Source organism: Globicephala melas, chromosome 5 (assembly GCF_963455315.2).
Source record: "Globicephala melas chromosome 5, mGloMel1.2, whole genome shotgun sequence".
NCBI classification, from domain to species: domain Eukaryota; kingdom Metazoa; phylum Chordata; class Mammalia; order Artiodactyla; family Delphinidae; genus Globicephala; species Globicephala melas.
This window is the reverse complement of record NC_083318.1, coordinates 64,803,263-64,824,853: the sequence shown is the minus strand read 5'-3', so window position 1 is coordinate 64,824,853 and position 21,591 is coordinate 64,803,263. Positions and strand designations below refer to the sequence as shown.

Sequence of the window (21,591 nt, the reverse complement as noted above, 5' to 3'; positions counted from 1 at the left end):
TCTTTGACAAAACAGGCAAGAATATACAATGGAGAAAAGACAGTCTCTCTTGAAGACTTGTTGATGTGGTATTGGGAAAGCTGGACAGCTACCTGTAAATCAGTGAAATTACAACACTCTCTCACACCACACACAAAAATAAACTCAAAATGGTTTAAAGACCTAAATATAAGATTTGACACCATAAAACTCCTAGAAGAGAACATAGGCAAAACATTCTCTGACATAAATTGTAGCAGTATTTTCTTAGATCAGCCTCCCAAGGCAATAGAAATAAAAATAAAAATAAACAAATGGGACCTAATCAAACTTACAAGCTTTTGCACAGCAAGGGAAACCATTAAAAAAATGAAAAGACAACCTAAGGAATGGGAGAAAATATTTGCAAACAATGCAACCAACAAGGACTTAATTTCCAAAATATACAAACAGCTCATACAATTTAACAACAAAAAAACAAACAACCCAATCGAAAAACTGGCAGAAGACCTTAATAGACATTTCTCCAAAGAAGACATACAGATGGCCAGTAGGCACATGAAAAGATGATCAATGTTGCTAATTATTACAGAAATGCAAATCAAAACCACAATGAAGCATCACCTCACACTGGTCAGAATGGCTGTCATCAAAAAGTCTACACATAATACATGCTAGAGAGGGTGTGGAGATGTTCCTCTATTTTTGCCGTATTACATTCTTAGAACCTTATCCCTGACAGACAAATCAAGAGTCATCCACACTAACGATTTTGGTCATATACCTGAAATAATTCTCTTTGCCACTAGATGGAGATTTAGTTAATGCTGTGTTGAGAAGCTGCCAGAAAAAAGGTTGGCTGTTAGCTACCAACAAGAATTACTAAATAAGGAAGCAAAGTAAGAAGGGAAATACGGATGTGGTTACAAACATGTCCACCTGTGAACTGGCAAAGGAAAAATATCTAATTAAAAGGAGAGAGCAAACCATATACATATTAAGATGCTACTATAAGAATTACAGTAAAAGTTCAGAACAGGAGAAATAAGTGAAAAATAGGAGACATTTTAAAATACCTTATTAACTGTCACAGTCTTGAAGAACTAATTGGTATCATATAGTAATCTTAAATATACTCCTTATCTTGACGTCCAGAGTTTGGATGGAGTATTACTGTTTTTCTTCTCCGCCCCTAGTTTATTATAGCATTTTACCCAGAAGCTACTATGGTTATTCAAGCTATTCTTATCTTAGTCCTTGTGGGTACCAAAGGCTAAATGGGTCTAAGAAACACATGTTTTCAGATAATAAACATCCAATTTTCTCCTATTTTCTAAGGTTATTTTATACTCTTACTTTTCTTCTACTGAAGCACAGATGTATCTAAAACTCAGGGTATAAAGTTTATACTCAATTTATCCAGAAATTAATCAAGTCTAATAAGCCCAAATGCCTTTAGCCTTATTTAACAATAACAACAAAAACAAGAATCTTTTAGTGTACAAGAGAATGCACATGCCAAGCCATTGTAAAGGCTTTACAGAATCTACTTTCAAGTTGTAAGAAGTTAGGCTATTTGGTCATATTAAAGTCTAATAAAAAGGAACTGAAACGTCTTCTACTTCTAACTCAGAAAATCAAAATTTTTCACTTTCAAAAATATTTGGTTGAGGTGTTTAGAAGAATCCTTCCTTTCTTACCTATAAGATTGTACTTTAGTCCCGTGGTCTTGAAATTCCAGTGCTTTCTTAACAACAGCTTCATTTTCTTCTGGATAAACTGAATATGTGCAGTAAACAACTGCTTGAGCTCTAGTAACTACATTTAAAGAAGATGGAATTAATATAATGACCCCAGTAACAATCCTAAACAAATCTGTTATGTTTTCAAACGTCTGTCTGTACTAATACCACATGGTTTTGATAGGAATTATTTCTATAGATGCTTGCATGGCTCCCCTTTAAAGCATGTATTAGTAATGTAGGCTGTGGCCAATAAATAAAATAAATCTAACTGGATTGTATGGAAATCTAATCAAATGTGACCAACCTAATTACAAACACAAACAAATAAATACTGCAGATTACCATAAGCTTGACACTCCCAGCTATTCTTCCACAAGCCATATCACGTAACTAGTTAAAAGGACTCTAGAAACAGACAGACTTAGATGTGAATCCCAATTCTGTAACTTACTGCTGTATGAACCTGGGAAAATTACTTAACTCTCCAATTCTTCAACTGTAAAATGAGGTAATCTTATTACCTGCAACTCACTCACTTATTCACACTTACTGAGCACCTACTATGTGCTAGGCAGTGTTCTCACCATTCAATATACACACACAAAAATCCCTGCCCCAGGGAGCTTGTTTTCTATGTTTCATTGACATAAGACAAATAAATAAGAAAATCAGGGAACTCCCTGGTGGTCCAGTGGTTAGGACTCAGCGCTCTCATTGCCAGAGGCCCAGGTTCGATCCCTGGTTGGGGAACTAAGATCCTGCAAGCCAAGCAGTGGCACAGCCCAAGTAAAAATACACACACACACACACACACACACACACACACACACACACATATAGCATTAGGAAGTGACAAATGCTATAGAGCAAATCAAAGCAGATACAGAGGACAGTTAGTTTCAAAAGATTATCTTGCAATTTTAAATAGAGTAATCAGAGAAAGAAGTTTAAAAATGCATTATTTATCAACTTCCTCATCTTCCAATCAACTCATTTCATAGATCATATACATACTATCATATTCAAATAAATATTTTTAATAACATCAATTAAAGGGGCAGAACTCCTCTGTGTTTTCTATTTTGCCTTATTTCTACTTCACATATGTTATATCTTCATATATTAAATCATCTATACCCTATACTTACCTTTGAGCCTTTGGAGGTCAGGATTTATCCACACTCATATCCCTAACAACCAGCTTAATATCTGACCCAGAGTAGGCATTTGATAAACATGCACTGAATTAATTAAAGTTTATATAATTTCTCAGAGACTTCTAGATTTCCATATCTATGTGTGGAAGGGCATTGATACTCAACATCTAAATGGTACTCAAAATCTAAATGCAGTGATTGAAGCAATAATATAAATACTTAAAGAGCCTTGTTACTCAGACTTAAAGAGATCTAGCCTTTATCTGTAATTGCATCTCTCTGTTCTCTTTTTAGTACTAAGAGAAGTAAGAGTTTGATTAAAATTGGGATTATAGAAGAGTTAGGGGCAGGCACAATGACAACGGAAAAATTACATCGAGTAAGAAGCCAAAGAAAAGAAATAAAGAAGATGAAACTGTACAACAATGGATGTATGTAATTATTTTACTTCAGCATTAAAGAAAACTGTAAATTATTCTTGCTAACCTATGTTTAAAATGATAGTAAAGCATATATTTTTGAGAATTAAATTGGTAAAAATAAATATTTTGTTATTTGAAGGAACTGAGTGTCCTGAAAAATTCACTTATGGTTAACACATGATTGCCTGAATATAACAGATAAATGAAGTATTAATGTTTCTAAGATTTACAACATATTTTCATATTACACTGATAACAAACTTACATTTCATTGCATGTGTTAGCTGTTCATATTGCTGTTGAGCAAGAACATGAAGTTTATCTTCTGATGGGCCTCCTTGAGAGAAATCTTTAAGTAAACCTGTATCTAAAAGGAAATAAATGCTTTTAAATATATCACTATTAGATGTTTTTCATATATTGCTATTATCACATTATTTAATATTTTAATCATTTTCCCTATTAATGAAAGTTTTCATGGAAAATATTTATCAAAAATAAATAGGCAGGGGACTTCCCTGGTGGCGCAGTGGTTAAGAATCCACCTACCAATGCGGGGGACACGGGTTCAAGCCCTGGTCTGGGAAGATCCCACATGCCACAGAGCAACTAAGCCCATGCACCACAACTACTGAGCCTGTGCCCTGGAACCCGTGAGCCACAACTACTGAAGCCTGCATGCCACAACTACTGAAGCCTACGTGCCTAGAGCCCATGCTCCGCAACAAGAGAAGCCACTGCAATGAGAAGCCCATGCATCACAATGAAGAACAGCCCCCGCTCGTTGCAACTGGAGAAAGCCCGCACACAGCAACGAAGACCCAACCAAAAATAAATGAAGAAAAATAAATAAATTTTTTAAAATAAATAAATAGGCAGTATTATAAAATACTGACTTAAAAACTGAATTGATAAAGGTAATTTTGCTTAGTTTTAATATTATTTTTCCTTTTTTCTCCAAGTTCTTATGATATAGTCACCCAACCAGCCAAAATAAGTCATTTAGGTATAAAAAACAAAATACAGTCAGTCTGGGTACTAATAGAGGAAAAAACGATTTATTTTCCAAGGTAGAAACTGATGGGCTATAGTCAGATCTGAGTAAGAAAGAACACAAAAGGATACAGTTAAAAACATTAACTTACTGAAAGAAATTTTGGAAGAAAAAACTGGAGGGCCCATGTGCAGCAACGAAGACCCAATGCAGCCAAAAATAAATAAATAAAATTAATAAAAAGAAAGAAAGAAAGAAACTCTTATAGTAATTCTTTAAATTTCTGAAATTATATATATATATATATTTTTTTTTTTTTTTTTTTTTTTTTTTTTTGCGGTACGCAGGCCTCTCACTGTTGTGGCCTCTCCCGTTGCGGAGCACAGGCTCTGGACGCGCAGGCTCAGCGGCCATGGCTCACAGGCCTAGCCGCTCCGCGGCATGTGGGATTTTCCCGGACCAGGGCACGAACCCGTGTCCCCTGCATCGGCAGGTGGACTCTCAACCACTGCACCACCAGGGAAGCCCCTGAAACTATTTTTAACATAGTTCTTGATAATATTAACTAAGATATATTGAATACTACTCTAAATAGATTATTTTATTCAACAACCCTTGAAGCATTATTATTCATTTTAACATTGAAAAAACTGTTCAAGCATACATTAAACAACTTGTCTAAGGTCACATGGCTACTAGTTGAGAGCCAGGTTCTAGCTTGGCAATCTGACCAACCTTCTAACCCCTGTTTTATTCTGCCTCTCAGTAACTCCCTGCAGTATGAAAGCCAACTATTTATACCATATATTTGGCTATTCCCCACTCCAGTAATATCACTAAAGGTTAATTAAACTCCATTTCTTCCCAATTTAGTTTTACACTTTACATTTTTCTCTTGCATCACTTTTTAAAGGACTATTTACCCATTATTATACTCTAAAACCATATCAGCTTACCTTTTCACCCCATTTTAAAATAATTCTAAGTTGTTAGCAGAGATCGACTTCATACATTCCTCAAATATGATAATGTTTATGATAAACATTCTAAAATTGGTTGTAATGTTTTCCAATGTTAAATTGTTTTTCAAACTAATTCATGATTTCTCACGAATCTAAGTCTTTTGGATTCATCCCCACTAAATTTATGACTAATATTTCTACCATAATCACTAGGTCAGCAGTTCCTTATTTGCTCTGGCTATTACCTCATCAAAGTACAGTTTCCTTCAAAACCCTCCTTTTTTCCAGGTTTGCCAAAGACCACTTCTTGGCTTATCCGGTCACCTCTTCAAGGATTTCAAAATATTATCAATATCTAGGAAACTTTTTACTTTCCCTCTTTTTGTCATTTGTAGTTACCTTTGTGCTTCACCCACACCCCAGCCTCTAAATGATTTTTACCTATGGTTTATTTTGTTCTGCATTCCCACTTCAAGATGACCCAGGATAAGGCCAGAGTCTCACAGTAGTTCTAAGTTCTAGTTCTCTTAACTGGAATGCTTATTGTAGCTGCAGCTATTTCGTCCCCTCTTCTTACAAAATCTAATTCTTCTTTGATCATTTCCCAAAGTTAGTATGGGAATTTTCTCAGTCCACCATACTCCCATCTGAGTTGGTTAGTCTTGGAAAGAAATTTTCTGTAGCAAGACAGAATTCCACATAGTTCAGTATAAGCCCAGTTAAAAATTTTGTGGTATAGTGCAGGGGTCCCCAACCCCCAGCCACGGACCACTAGTGGTCCGTGGCCTGTTAGGAACTGGGCCACACAGCAGGAGGTGAGCAGTGGGCGAGAGAGTGAAGCTTCATCTGTATTTACAGCCTCTCCCCGTCACTCACATTACCACCTGAGCTCCACCTCCCGTCAGATCAGGGGCAGCATTAGATTCTCATAGGAATGTGAACCCTACTGTGAACTGCACATGCGAGGGATCTAGGTTGCGTGGTCCTTAAGAGAATCTAATGCCTGATGATCTGAGGTGGAGCTGAGGCAGTGATGCTAGCGCTGGGGAGCAGCTACAAATACAGATTATCATTAGCAGAGAGGTTTGACTGCACAGAGACCATAATAAATCAATTGCTTGCAGACTCATATCAAATCCCTATCAGTTATACAGATTGTCAACAAACACATGAAAGAGGGCTTCCCTGGTGGCGCAGTGGTTGGGAGTCTGCCTGCCGATGCAGGGGACGCGGGTTCGTGCCCCGGTCCGGGAGGATCCCACGTGCCGCGGAGCGGCTGGGCCCGTGAGCCGTGGCCGCTGAGCCTGCACGTCCGGAGCCTGTGCTCCGTAGCGGGAGACGCCACAACAGTGAGAGGCCGCATAAGGCAAAAAAAAAAAAAAAAAACACATGAAAGAATGCTCAACATCATTAATCATTAGAGAAATGCAAATCAAAACTACGAATGCGATATCATCTCACACAGGTCAGAATGTGATATCATCTCACACAGGTCAGAATGGCCATCATCAAAAAATCTACAAACAATAAATGCTGGAGAGGGTGTGGAGAAAAGGGAACACTCTTGCACTGTTGGTGGGAATGTAAATTTATACAGCCACTATGGAGAACAGTATGGAGGTTCCTTAAAAAACTAAAAATAGAACTACCATACGACCCAGCAATCCCTCTACTGGGCATATACCCTGAGAAAACCATAATTCAAAAAGAGTCATGTACCAAAATGTTCATTGCAGCTCTATTTACAACAGCCAGGACATGGAAGCAACCTAAGTGTCCATCAACAGATGAATGGATAAAGAAGATGTGGCACATACATACAATGGAATATTACTCAGCCATAAAAAGAAACGAAATTGAGTTATTTGTAGTGAGGTGGATGGACTTAGAGTTTGTCATACAGAGTAAAGTAAGAGAAAAACAAATACCATATGCTAACACATATATATGGAATCTAAGAAAAAAAAAAAGGTCACGAAGAACCTAGAGGTAAGACAGGAATAAAGACGCAGACCTACTAGAGAATGGACTTGAGGATATGGGGAGAGGGAAGCGTAAGCTGTGACAAAGTGAGAGAGTGGCATGGACATATATACACTACCAAACGTAAAATAGCTACTGGGAAGCAGCCGCATAGCACAGGGAGATCAGCTCGGTGCTTTGTGACCACTTAGAGGGGTGGGATAGGGAGGGTGGGAGGGAGGGAGACGCAAGAGGGAAGAGATATGGGAACATATGTATAACTGATTCACTTTGCTATAAAGCAGAAACTAACACACCATTGTAAAGCAATTATACTCCAATAAAGATGTTAAAAAAAAAATCCCTATCAGTGAGTGGCAAGTGACAATTAAGCTGCATCTTACGGAGTAGACTGGACATAAGCAACACACTTCGGGTGTCACTGTCTCCCATCACTCCCAGATGGGAACATCTAGTTGCAGGAAAACAATCTCAGGGCTCCCACTGATTCTGCATTATGGTGAGTTGTATAATTATTTCATTACATATTACAACGTAACAATAATAGAAATAAAGTGTACAATAAGGACTTCCCTAGTGGCGCAGTGGTTAAGAATCGCCTGCTGGACTTCCCTGGTGGCGGAGTGGTTAAGAATCAGCCTGGCAATGCAGGGGACACGGGTTCGAGCCCTGGTCCAGGAAGATCTAAGCAACTAAGAGCAACTAAGCAACTAAGCGGAGCAACTAAGCCCGTGCGTCACAACTACTAAACCTGCACTCTAGAGCCCACGAGTCAAAACTACTGAGTCTGTGTGCCACAACTACTGAAGCCTGCATGCCTTGAACCCATGCTCCACAACAAGAGAAGCCACCGCAATGAGAAGCCCGCACAGCACAACGAAGAGTAGCCTCCGCTCGCCACAACTAGAGACAGCGCGTGAGCAGCAACGAAGACCCAACACAGTCAAAAATAAATTTTTTAAATTAAAAAAAAAAAAAGCGCACAAAAAATGTAGTGTGCTTGAATCATCCCAAAACCATACCCCCACCCCCACCCCAACCACCGGTCTGTGGAAAAACCGTCTTCCACGAAACCAGTCCCTGGTGCCAAAAAGGTTGGGGACCACTGGTATAGTGGAATTCTTTCTATAGTGTAGTATAGTGGAATGTGCTAACTAATCTGAATTTGAATCCCAGCTTTGAATCTAGCTACATGACCTCAGGCAACTTGCTAAATTTGTCTCAATCTTGGGGGTTTTTTTTCCCCTTTATAAAACAGAGATAATTAAATAACACTATCCTCACAAAGTTATTGTGAATATTAAGTTATAATGCATGAACACTTCCTAGATATTGACTGGGGCATAGTTGCGCTCCATAAATATTAGTTTCTTTCCCTCAATTACTTTTTCTTCATTTTAGATTCTGTCCTTGCTAGAAATAGAAAACAGTTACTCAACATATTCTGAATGTTGGTGGAATGTCCTCTTTGTCTAATATTCTAGTTAACCGTACCTATGCCTTTCACTATAAACAAGGGATTAGAGTAAGAAGCAATTTCAGTTAACATACTGTGATTAACAGCATGATTCAAAGGGCCAGAGTCAGAGCAGTAGTGTTTGAATCCAGGCTCTGACACTTACCAGTCAAAAGACTCTGAGTGGCTTCAACATCTCTTGAGCCTCAGATTCCGTATTTATAAAAGAGAAATAATGAGTAACCAATTCATTGAGTTCTTGTGAGGATTTGATGAAATAATCCAAGCAAAGGATTTAGTTCAGTGCCTTATACATAAGTGCTCAATAAATGTTAATGTTAAATAATATTTCTTAATTTATTAAAGAAGCAAATAAAATATTCTCAGAATATTTAATCTGAGATATTCGTATCATAAAACATACATACTGGGGGTTAAAGAAGTCTTGAGTTTGAAATAGTCTGATCATGATTTAATTGGGATCATCTTGGAGCACAGAATCTAGAGTCAGGCAGATCTAAATCTGAATCCTAGCTCTCTTACCAAGTAGTTATGTGACTATATAAAAATGAATGAATCTTTTTGAGTTTCAGTTTTTTTATCTATAAAATGCTGATAAATGTTAATGCCTATATTCTGAGCTCTGGTATATGCCAGAACAGCATACTAGCATCTGTTCTGATTGCCTACATCACTCTAACTATTGAACATTTTGAATATTCCCCTTGCCCGTATCTCACAGAACTGGTATAATAAAGATTAAATGAGGTAATGGATGTAAAATACTTTATCCATATTAAGTGCTCTATATATGGTAGTTATTCATTAATCAGATGTATCTGATATGTCATCTTAATGATTTTAAATAATTTCATTTTAAAAATATTAAAATTTCAATAATTTAGAAATTAAAAGTTAAAGCAAGTACCTTCATGCTCATTTAAAATAAATTCTACTGGATTGCTAACACCCAGTCCTGAACAACGAGGTAGCAGCAGAATCACTTTAACTTTCTGTAACCTATGATCCTTTGATTCAAGGTTAATAAATGTCTCGTGAAGTATTTCAATATCTGGGAGAAAAAACACAGAAAATGTATGTAAAAATATTAATTAAAAATCTTAATCAGTATGTAATTATATCTATTTATCATTGTTCATTTTTAAATCCTCAACCCCACAAAAAGTCATTTTAATGCAGTCAGAAAAGAGGATTATTTTCTGATAACATCCTAAAGTTAATGCGTGAATTCTCTTAATAGAGTTCTTTCTCCTTTACTTGAGAGAATGATTTTGAAGTTTAAATATCTTCTACATAAAATATAATTTAAATTTTCCATTCTGAACTTCAGATTGCATTTAAAGCAGTATGGTATAGTGGAGGGAAATGGCTTTTAGAGGCAGAAATACCCAAGTTTGACTCCCAACTTCACTATTTACTATCTGTGTGACAATCTCTCTAAGCCTCAATTTCCTTATTTGTAAAATGGGATAATAAAGCCTACACCTCATCTAATTGTAGTGAAGATTGAGATAAAGCAGTTAGGCTTAGCATGGTGCCTAGTATACAGTAAATGCTCAGTATTGGTTACTTCCCTTCCCATTTTTTAACCCCTTTTATATTCTATTTTTCCCAGAAAAAAAATTTTTATTAGCATTTATATTTTCACTTAGCATTTTATAATTTTTATTTAGGCACAGTCTAAAGGTCCTCAGGGACCTTATAATTTAGTTTAAGAGTGTCTGCCTTCCCTCAGGTTATAACTATCTGTGATCCTGTCTTAGGGCCACCCCTTCACTTCTGCAATGGCTCCCATTCCCCTCATCTGCTGAGGAGTCGCTCTTGAAATTGCCCTACCCAACCGTTCTCTTGTCTAATCAATTCTTCTCTCTTTCTATTGTCTCTTTTGAAAAAAAAATTTTAATCAAGTGGGCCTTTTTCTTTTTTCCCCTATTTTTAACTTTTTATTGTAAAAGTTTCAACATATTATGTCAAAAATAGACATAATATGTAATAAATTCTCAAGTACCCATTATGGTGCTTCAACAATGACCCATTCATTCCCAATCTTGTTTCATCTATATCCACACCCACTTCCACTCCCCCATATTATTTTGAATCTATAAAATATTTCACCATATATCACTAAAAGATAAGAACCCCTTTAAAAATACAGCCCCATACATTTTAAAAAGTAATTTGTTATCATCAAATAATAATGGCATACAATCGTGGCTCAAATTTTCCAATAGTCTCACACTTGTCAAATTTTTTTTATAGTTTGTTTAAATCAGGATTTAGATAAGGTACATACATTGCAATTAGTTGATGTCTTTTAAATTTCTTTTTGTTTATAGGTACCCTCTCCATTTTTTCTTATCATTTATTTCTTAATGAAACATGTTTTTTTTGTACTACTAGAGTTTCCCACAGTCTGGATTTTGCTAATTACTTTCCTAAAGTGTAGTTTATTAGTAGCTGGATCTTTAGAGCTTAATTAGATTCAAGTTCTTTTTTTTTCTTGGTGGGTGGGGAGCACAAAACTACTTCACAAGTGGGGTCACATTCATCCATTAAATTGCCTTTATGGTACCAGCAAAGGGGTTGCAAAATAGTCGTATTCTACTCCCGTCTTCCCTTTTTCATTTATCACCTGGAATGCTTCTAAAAGAAGAAACTTCCCTTCCTCTACTGCTTAGTTACCCAGGGGTTCCTATTCTCTCTGGTTAACTAGGTAAAAATTCAAAGGGGTAATAAACCTGGAAGTGCTGGATCATAAGGGCATGTATTTTTTCAATTTTAGTGATTAATGCTAGTTTTCCAAAGTCACTGTACAAATTTACAGTCCAACCAACAGTGTCTGAGCATTCCTAATGCTCCTTACCTTGCCAGCACATGGTACTGCCATCTTTTTAATTTTAATCATTCTGTGGATATGTGGTGGTAAGTTGTGATTTGAACTGCATTTCCTCGATTACTAATGGGGTTAAGGTACTTTTACATAAGTTTTTTTGGTATTTGTATATCCTCTTTTGTGAAATGCCTGGTCATGTCTCTTGCACATTTTCCAACTGGGCTGTCTTTTTTATTGTTAATTTGTAAGAATTCTTTGTATACTGTGGCAAAAAAAACCTCTTCATCAGTTTATATATTCCCTCTCTACAGTTTGCCTTTGTACTCTTAATGCATAGAAGTCCTTAAATTTTAAAAAATTTTACTGTAGTCCAATTTATCAATCTTTTCTTTTATGATGAGTGCTTTATGTGCCCTGTTTAAGAAACCTTTACCAGCCCCAGTCAAGAAGTTTTCTCCTATAATACATTCTAGATTTGTGTAGATGGTGTGAAGCAGGGGTCATTTTTTCCCAGCACCATCAAGTATGATATTTGCTGTGTATATATATAATAAATGAATGTTAAATTTTATCAAATTTCTTTTCTGCATCTATTGAGATGACCATAAAATTGTTCTCCTATTAACATGATTACATACATTGATTTTTAAGAGTTAAACCAACTTCGTATTCCTAGAATCCAGCTTATTTATAATGTACTATTCTTATATATTTCTAAATACAGTTTGCTAATACTTATTTCAGCTAACACTTATTTTTACAAATATGCTAATGAGTGGCACTAGCCTATAATTTTCCTTCCTTTAATATCCATTTCAAGTTTTTGATATCAAGGTTATAAATTAACTGGGAAGTAATCCTTCTTTTTCTATTCTCTGAAAGAGTATTATTTCTTCCTTAAAGGACTAAAGGTTTTTAAATTTTTTGCTTTGTGAGTGGGGAGATTTTCAATTATGAATTTAATAGACATTTATATCCACTAGTTTTAAGATCTTAATAGATACAAGAGTATTCAGATTTTCTATTTCTTCTTCTGTCAGTTTTGGTAAGTTGTGTTGTTCCAGGAATATGCCAATGTCATTTAAATGTTCAAGTTTGCTCATAGTATCTTTTTATTATGTTTTAAATGTCTCTAGGATCTGTAGTAATATCTCCTTGCCCATTACTGATAACTGAATTGTTTTATAAACTTTTTTCTTGAAGAGCTGAATTAAATTAATATACTTTACCCATTTTTAAATTGTGATATATGTCTTATTGTTTACATGTTCTAGATACAAGTCCCTTATTACATACATGATTTGCAAATATTTTCTCCCATTCTGTGGGTTGTCTTTTCACTTTCTTGATAGTGACCTTTGAAGAACAAAAGTTTTTCATTTAGATGAAGTTCAATTTATCTTTTCTTTTGTTGTGTTTAACAACACACTGCCAAATTCAAAGTCACAAAGTTTTACTCCTGTGTTTTCTTCTAGAAGTTTTATAGTTTTACCTCTTATAATTAGGTCTTTGATCCAGTTTGAGTTAATTTTTGTGTATGATTTGAAGTAAGGGTCCAACTTCATTCTTTTGCACGTGGATATCCAGTTATCCCAGCACCATTTGTTGAAAAGACTATTCTTCCCTTGTTGAATGGTCTTGGCGCACTTGTCAAAAATCAATTGACCGTAAATGTAAGATTTTACTTCTGGATTCTCAATTCTATCCACTGATCTGCATGTTTATCTTTATGCCAGTCCCGCATTGTCTTGATAACTAAAGCTGTGTAGTGAATTTTGAAATCAGGAAGTGTGAGTCCTATAACTTCGTTCTTTTTCAAGACTGCTTTGGCTACTTCAGGTCCCTCGGATTTCCATGTGAATTTTAGGACAGAATGTCAGTTTCTGCAAAAAAGCCAGCTAGGGTTTTTATAGGGATTGCATTAAATCTGTATTTTTTCATGGATTCTTTAGAATTTTCTATACACAGAGCATTTTACCTGCTGATTCTAGATAATGTGGCTTTATATATTTTGAGACTACGTTATTATGTACATACTTCTTAGTACTGGTATATTTTCCTGATGACTTAAACATGCTATATTTCTAGTAAGTTTTCTTGACATAACACTACTTTGTCTGTAGCTCCTTTTGTTAGTATGTTCACTGAATATCTTTTTCTGTCCTTCTAAGTTTTTTTTTTTTGAATATCCTTTTATGTAAGGGGTATCTCTTATAAATAGCATTTTAACGTTGATCTTTAAAAATCCAGTATTGATGTTCTTTGTCTTGTAATTCAAGTATTACTCATGCATAGTTAATGTTTACTTATTGATTTATAAATACATATTTTTTGTAAAGTTTAATCTACCTACTTCCTTTCTATTTGTCTTGCCTTTTATACATTACTATGGTGATTCCAATTCCATATTCCACCCCTCCCCCTTAGCTATTAGTTTTACATTCTTTTATTATTTGTTTATTGTTTGCCCCTGATATTATAACACATACCACTGACTTAATAATTTACTACTTTTATCATTTCTTAGACAAAGCAAGGATGACAGAACACATTAATTCCATTTCCTTCTGTAAACTATGTGCAATTGTTGTAATGTATTTTAATTACATATAACACAAATATTGTTAGCTCCACAAGACATTAGTTTACAGTCCCACAAGACACTAGACTACAATTATTTAGATTTACCTATGTACTAACCTTTTCCATTGCTCTTCATTTCTTCCAGCATCTACAACCTTCTGTATGAGACAATATTCCTTCTACTCAAACAATAACCTTTAGTAAACCCTTTATTGTATCTGCTGGTAACAAATTCACTCTCTTTTTCTGAGAGTATCTTTATTTCAAAGGAAATTTTTGCTGTGTATAGAAATCTAGCCTGACATTTTCTTTCTGCACTATGAAGATATTGTTTGTCTCTGGCCTCAGTTGTTTCTGTTGAAAAGTTAATTTTTAGTTTTATTGCTATCTCATCGAAGGTAATATGTATTATTTCCCTGGCTGCTTTGAACATTGTTCTTTGTCTTTCGTTTTCAGCAATTATGCTATGATGTGCCTACTATGTTTTTTACACATTTATTTTTTATTTTTTTATTTTTTAACATCTTTATTGGGGTATAGTTGCTTTACAATGGTGTGTTAGTTTCTGCTTTATAACAAAGTGAATCAGTTATACATATACATATGTTCCCATATCTCTTCCCTCTTGCGTCTCCCTCCCTCCCACCCTCCCTATCCCACCCCTCCAGGTGGTCACAAAGCACCGAGCTGATCTCCCTGTGCTATGCAGCTGCTTCCCACTAGCTATCTACCTTACGTTTGTTAGTGTATATATGTCCATGCCTCTCTCTCGCTTTGTCACAGCTCACCCTTCCCCCTCCCCATATCCTCAAGTCTGTTCTCCAGTAGGTCTGTGTCTTTATTCCTGTCTTAGCCCTAGGTTCTTCATGACATGTTTTTTCTTAAATTCCATATATATGTGTTAGCATACGGTATTTGTCTTTCTCTTTCTGACTTACTTCACTCTGTATGACAGACTCTAGGTCTATCCACCTCATTACAAATAGCTCAATTTCGTTTCTTTTTATGGCTGAGTAATATTCCATTGTATATATGTGCCACATCTTCTTTATCCATTCATCCGATGATGGGCACTTGTTTCCATCTCCGGGCTATTGTAAACAGAGCTGCAATGAACATTTTGGTACATGACTCTTTTTGAATTTTGGTTTTCTCAAAGTATATGCCCAGTAGTGGGATTGCTGGGTCATATGGTAGTTCTATTTTTAGTTTTTTAAGGAACCTCCATACTGTTCTCCATAGTGGCTGAACCAATTCACATTCCCACCAGCAGTGCAAGAGTGTTCCCTTTTCTCCACACCCTCTCCAGCATTTATTGTTTCTAGATTTTTTGATGATGGCCATTCTGACTGGTGTGAGATGATATCTCATTGTAGTTTTGATTTGCATTTCTCTAATGATTAACGATGTTGAGCATTCTTTCATGTGTTTGTTGGCAGTCTGTATATCTTCTTTGGAGAAATGTCTATTTAGGTCTTCTGCCCATTTTTGGATTGGGTTGTTTGTTTTTTTGTTATTGAGCTGCATGAGCTGCTTGTAAATTTTGGAGATTAATCCTTTGTCAGTTGCTTCATTTGCAAATATTTTCTCCCATTCTGAGGGTTGTCTTTTGGTCTTGTTTATGGTTTCCTTTGCTGTGCAAAAGCTTTTAAGTTTCATTAGGTCCCATTTGTTTATTTTTGTTTTTATTTCCATTTCTCTAGGAGGTGGGTCAAAAAGGATCTTGCTGTGATTTATACACATTTATTTTTATTGGAGTTCATAGCACTTCTTGAATCTGTGACTTTAATCAATGTTTAAAAACTCCCAGTCCCAATTTCACATATTGTTTTTTCCCAGTTCCTTTTCTCCTCTCTTTCTGGGTTCCCAATCACAACATACCTGACATCACTGGATCACTGAATCTCATGTGTATTTTATGGTCTCTTCCATATTAGTCATCCTTTTGTCTCCTGATGCTTCAGTCTGCATAGTTTCTTCTGACTGATCAGTTCACTTGTTCCTTCTTTTAGTTTTAACCTACTGTTAAATCTGTTTATTTCTTAATTTCACATATTGTATTTTTCAATTCTAGAATTTTCTTCTGAGTTTTTTAAAAATTATAGTTTCCAGTTCTCTGCTGAAATTCTGCAGTTTGTCATTTAGTCTCTTCAGCATATTAATCATAGTTAAAGTCCACATCTGATACCTCCAGTACCTGGCCCTTTTGTGGGTTTGCTTCTATTGCAGTATTTTTCTCTTTATTTCACTCACATCTTTCTTCTATTTTGTCTGATTTTTCTTTTTCTTGAGTGCCAGACACAGAATTTGAAAAAAATTAGGAGATAATATGAGATCCAGGATGATGTTACTTTCTTCCAGAGAGAATTTACTTTTGCCTCTGGCAATCCCAGATCACCTTAATCCAACTGGGAATTGAGATGACTGGAATTTGGGCTTCAATTCATCAGAGGACTGATCACTACCCAGGGTATACTTCTGTGCTCCAATGAAATCCTGGGTATTTACCAGTCTACCTCTCCATGTCAAGCCCTGGATTCTACTTATCTTTTCGCTCACCCTGTGAATCTGTCAAAAGAGTCGTTTAGTTTTTCAGCTTCACTGAACCTATAATGAAATGTTATCTTTTGTCACAGCATGATCCAGTGGAAAAATTCTTTAAAAATAAGAAGCCTAAGGACTTAGCATCTGGTCCTAGATATTATCTTTGTCCCTTAAGAACTCCTGTGATTGTGTTCTTATTTATTAGAAGATGACAATTTCTACCAGTTACTTTAATTATTGTTTGAAACTCAAATTATGCAGTAAATGTCAAGCAATATACCAAAGTGCCAATATATTCATTAATTTAAACTGCAGTTGTTTAACCAATATTAAGTAACAAGAACAGCCTGATATAATACAGATTAGTGGGGATTTTAGGAGTATAGTTCGTATATAGAGTTTTATATTACGAGAGATAACAAATTCAAATATTTTTAACATTTCTAAATCTTACAGAACATTACCACCAAACAAATAAATATTTGTACATACTTTTACATCCCATTTTTGTGAAAAGGTTCTTCAGGTCAGGATCCTTAGCTTGTGATTGTACTCCACACACAAATATTTTTGAGGCATTATTATTTGTTAAGACTGACATATGGGCAACTGTGTACCACGAACCTGTATTGACCATTAAGATATCATCATCCATATTTAATAAAGCCTTCACAGAATGGACAGCGAGACTTCGAGATTTGTCCTACAAGATAATGGTACAATTAGAATTTCGAAGGGTTTGACCAGAAGCATGTACTGACTTCTTTTTGCCTCAGGTAAAACAAAGTATTGGCAGAAATTCTGAAGAGATACCTAACGCATTCGAGTTTAAAACATCTTAACATATGTTAAAATATAAACTTAACAAAGATAACTGATATAAACTGATTTAAAACAATACCCTAACTTTGTTTAGCCTAAATTATGACTGTGATCATTTAACTTTTATACAGTGATAAGGCAATGCCAAAATCCCCAAAATGTGATTAATAGACTACTGATGTCCTGCCTTAGCTCCCATTCTTAAGCCTTCATGAAAATGCACCCATTTGCTACTGCCATTCTTTCTTCCCCATTACACTGTCATCTAAATGGCTGCTAGCTCACAGAGATTAAAAGTAAGATGGTTGACAAGCTTATAAAAGGGGGCTGGACAGATGAGTTTCTGCAACTGATCTCAGTGCTCAACAAGGTGTCACAACAAAATAAGGCCAAGAGACTCTGCCCAAGAATGCAGGTACTATGAAGGGATAAACCTTACAAAACTAAGGTGAATCTGAGGCAAGAATTGAAATCTAAGCACATAAAAATTAATTTAACCTGATTTCTTTTAATTTCTCATTCTATTGAAACCACATTATACCTCACATTCTCTTCCTGCATTGATAGCCGTTTATATATACACATCTTACAAATCAAAGCTGTAGGAATATAGTAAAGAGATAATGGGAAAGTATTACACATTGCGTTTTCAAATGCAGGATGGCACTAGCATCTTCCCCAGAAATGGAAAGAAGAAAAGGAATCATTGTGCCTTCTCTTGAATCCTCCCTTGGGAGAGAAAAATATAGCCTTTTAGCTGTAGGCAATAAGAGTTCCCCCATCTATGGTGTGTAGGAAGAATATGTTCTTTACAATATGCCCACTTCACATGGGGCAAAGATGTCAAAGTATAAAATGAAAACTGGCTGTAGGGGAATTAATTTTATTCAAGGTGAAAATTAGGCCTTATAAACTTCCTTGATAACCTATACAAAATATAACCAATTTGTTAGGTTTTATTTTTAAGTGGAGGAATTCTCTGGGTGAACAGGATTACTGAGAATCACAATGAAAGTAAGTGTTAGTTTACCTGAAATACAAGTTTATAATCTTTGAAAAGATCTATATTTAGAAGATCACTTTTAAGATGAGATGGAAAAATTAAGACATCATAGCAATGTTGATCCACAGCAAAGACTTTATTATGAACATGCAACACAGATTTGACTTTATTATAGCCTTTTTTCTTCAAACTATGATAAACTTCTTCAGGGCTGTAAATATATAACATTAGGTTTTAATTACAAATATAACACATCAAAAGTGTATTTAACACTAGAATCTTTTTCCTACAATAAATAAAAATATCACTGCGAATATTGCATCTAATGGAACATAATTTTAGCCAACAATAAGTTGAAAAACAGAGACAAAAAAGTTAACACATTTATGTAATTACTTTTGGTAATCTGGTGATAAAATCCTGAACTAAACTATGATTCCCCAATCACTCCCCCAGATGAGCCCCCCATCCATTAAAAAGGTAATACTTCTTATCACATTATTTTGAAAGGCAAGTGACTTAAATAAAGAATTTGATTAGAAATCTTACCTGATTTTACACGTATTTATCCAAGCATAAAGTGGCAAAGTTGAGGCCCTTAGTTCCTGGTTCCTAACTCTTTCTGGAAGAATGTGGTAAATTGAAAGGGCATCATGTTTGATTCGACATCTTGCCAATGCCGCAGCCAATTTTGTCTTAAAACTAGAAACAGAAAATCCATTCTTGGTAAGTACTGCATTGAAGACAAGACTATCAATTTTCCACTAGAAACATTAACAATTAGAATTTTAACAAATACTTCTATAATTCTATTTCAAATTTTTGAAGTCTAAAATTAAAATTTGCCATATTTAAAAATGGAAATCCAATAATCCTGCTTCTTTTCTTCAGTTTTTGATGTCTCTGTATAGCTGTGTATCTCCTCAAATATTTTCTTTTTAAAAATTTATTTATTTATGGCTGCACTGGGTCTTCGTTGCTGCACGCGGGCTGTCTTTAGTTGTGGTGAGCGGGGGCTACTCTTCATTGTGGTGTGCGGGCTTCTCATTGTCATGGCTTCTCTTGTTGCGGAGCACGGGCTCTAGGCACGCGGGCTTCAGTAGTTGTGGCACACGGGCTCAGTAGTTGTAGCTCGTGGGCTCTAGAGCACAGGCTCAGTAGTCGTGGCACACGGGCTTAGTTGCTCCGCGGCATGTGGAATCTTCCCAGATCAGGGCTCGAACCCGTGTCCCCTGCATTGGCAGGCAGATTCTTAACCACTGCGCCACCAGGGAAGTCCTCCTCAAATATTTAAAACAATTGCTGGCTGAGAGACAAATTTTATGTAGTGAAAAAGGTGTAGGATTTAGAGTCAGACAAACGAAGTTCAATTCAGGCTCTGGGGCTTCCCTGGTGGCGCAGTGGTTGAGAGTCCGCCTGCCGATGCAGGGGACACGGGTTCGTGCCCCGGTCCGGGAAGATCCCACATGCCGCGGAGCGGCTGGGCCTGTGAGCCATGGCCGCTGAGCCTGCGCGTCCGGAGCCTGTGCTCCTCAACGGGAGAGGCCACAACAGTGAGAGGCCCGCGTACTGTAAAAAAAAAAAAAAAAAAATTCAGGCTTTGTCACTTACTAGCTGTGTGACCTCAGGTGTGATACTGAATCTCTCATCAGCCTCAGTTTTCTCATCTGTAAAATGTGATCAGCTCACCTTGCAATTAATGTGGTGATTAATGTCATGTGTGTAAAATACTTAGCACAGTGCCTAGCACGTGGCAGGCCCTCATTATAGGTCAGTTATTATTATCAGAGATGGCAACAGTGTACTCTTGATAAGATTAAGGAACTTTCATGAATATGTATCAAGTCCTTCCCAGTTCTGACTATCCCATACCTCAAAATTCCAAATAACAGAAAAGAAAAACAAGAACTGTTTAGCATAACCATGAAGACCCAATGATTTTTTTTTAATGTCATAGCCCAAATTTTTAATAAATGAGAATACAGGACTTACTCTTGACCTATATTCATAGCATTTTCACAATAGGAATCTAATTGAATAATAAACCTCAAGGATAACCTTGAATGAGAAATGAGGAAGGGATGCCACAAAAAGTCAAGTTCCTTGAGAATGGTGTATGTGGCTGCAGAAAGCTTAATAAGATAGAGACAGAGAGCGAGAGCGGGGGCGGGGGGGAGGGAGAGAGGGAGGGAGGGAGGATGAGAACACAGGGGCACTTTGGGTGGGGGTAGAGGGGAGGGTTATCAAACATTAAGCCTTCTGGGACTATCATAGAATTAGATTTGTGGGAACTTCCCTGGTGGCACAGTGGATAAGACTCCATGCTGCCCATGCAGGGGGCCCAGGTTCGATGTCTGGTCAGGGAACTAGATCCTACACGCATGCCACAACTAAGAGTTCGCATGCCACAACTAAGGAGTCTGTGTGCTGCAACTAAGACCCAGTGCAACCAAATAAATGAATTAAATTAAATTTTAAAAAAGAATTAGATTTGTGTAGTGCTATGTCCTAATGTCATAGAACTACAGCAAGGGACATTAAAAATAATTATATATTAATGCACATCAAAGAATAAATTAATATAAAGGGGATGAGTTACTGTTCTATATTATACACTGAGATGTTTCTGAGAACAGACTATTTTTGACTAAACAGTCCTTCCAAATACCTACATAGTTCGAATTTACCGTAATAAATGCTACTGACAATTATTCAATCATTAAATATAAAGATCAGAGATGTGAAGCCTAGAAAAATGTATGTGTTGTGTATATACAGGGAGTATAGGGAGAAAAGATTTTCCAAAACCCAGATAGCAAACATTTTGGACTGTGAATTTTAATATAATTTAATCATATAAAAAGTAACTTGAAGTATATGTACAGTTATAAAGATTCTTATATAAACATACAGTATCAGATTGAGGACAAAGACCAAATCCAAATGCTATTAGGATAACCAGATATATCACTTCCATAAATAAAATATCCTGTGATTGCTAAAAATACTTCCATAGCTTTAAGGTAGACTGCAGTGATGAAAACGGAAGCAAAAACAGCCTTTCCCAACATTCTTGATCCAGAACTC

General features: G+C 36.0%; 1 protein-coding gene across 1 annotated transcript in view; it reads right to left on the bottom strand.

The window, feature by feature from the left end:
* The window catches only part of NSUN7 (NOP2/Sun RNA methyltransferase family member 7), a 62,985-nt gene that overhangs the window by 19,203 nt on the left and 22,191 nt on the right, over positions 1–21,591 (bottom strand). The window contains exons 5-10 of the mRNA XM_030881122.2: positions 19,054–19,206; positions 18,532–18,715; positions 17,172–17,382; positions 9,627–9,770; positions 3,569–3,670; positions 1,680–1,797 (exon numbers count right to left, since the gene is read on the bottom strand). Of these exons, the coding sequence (XP_030736982.1) occupies positions 1,680–1,797; positions 3,569–3,670; positions 9,627–9,770; positions 17,172–17,382; positions 18,532–18,715; positions 19,054–19,206 (912 nt within the window). The remainder of the gene's footprint in view (positions 1–1,679; positions 1,798–3,568; positions 3,671–9,626; positions 9,771–17,171; positions 17,383–18,531; positions 18,716–19,053; positions 19,207–21,591) is intronic.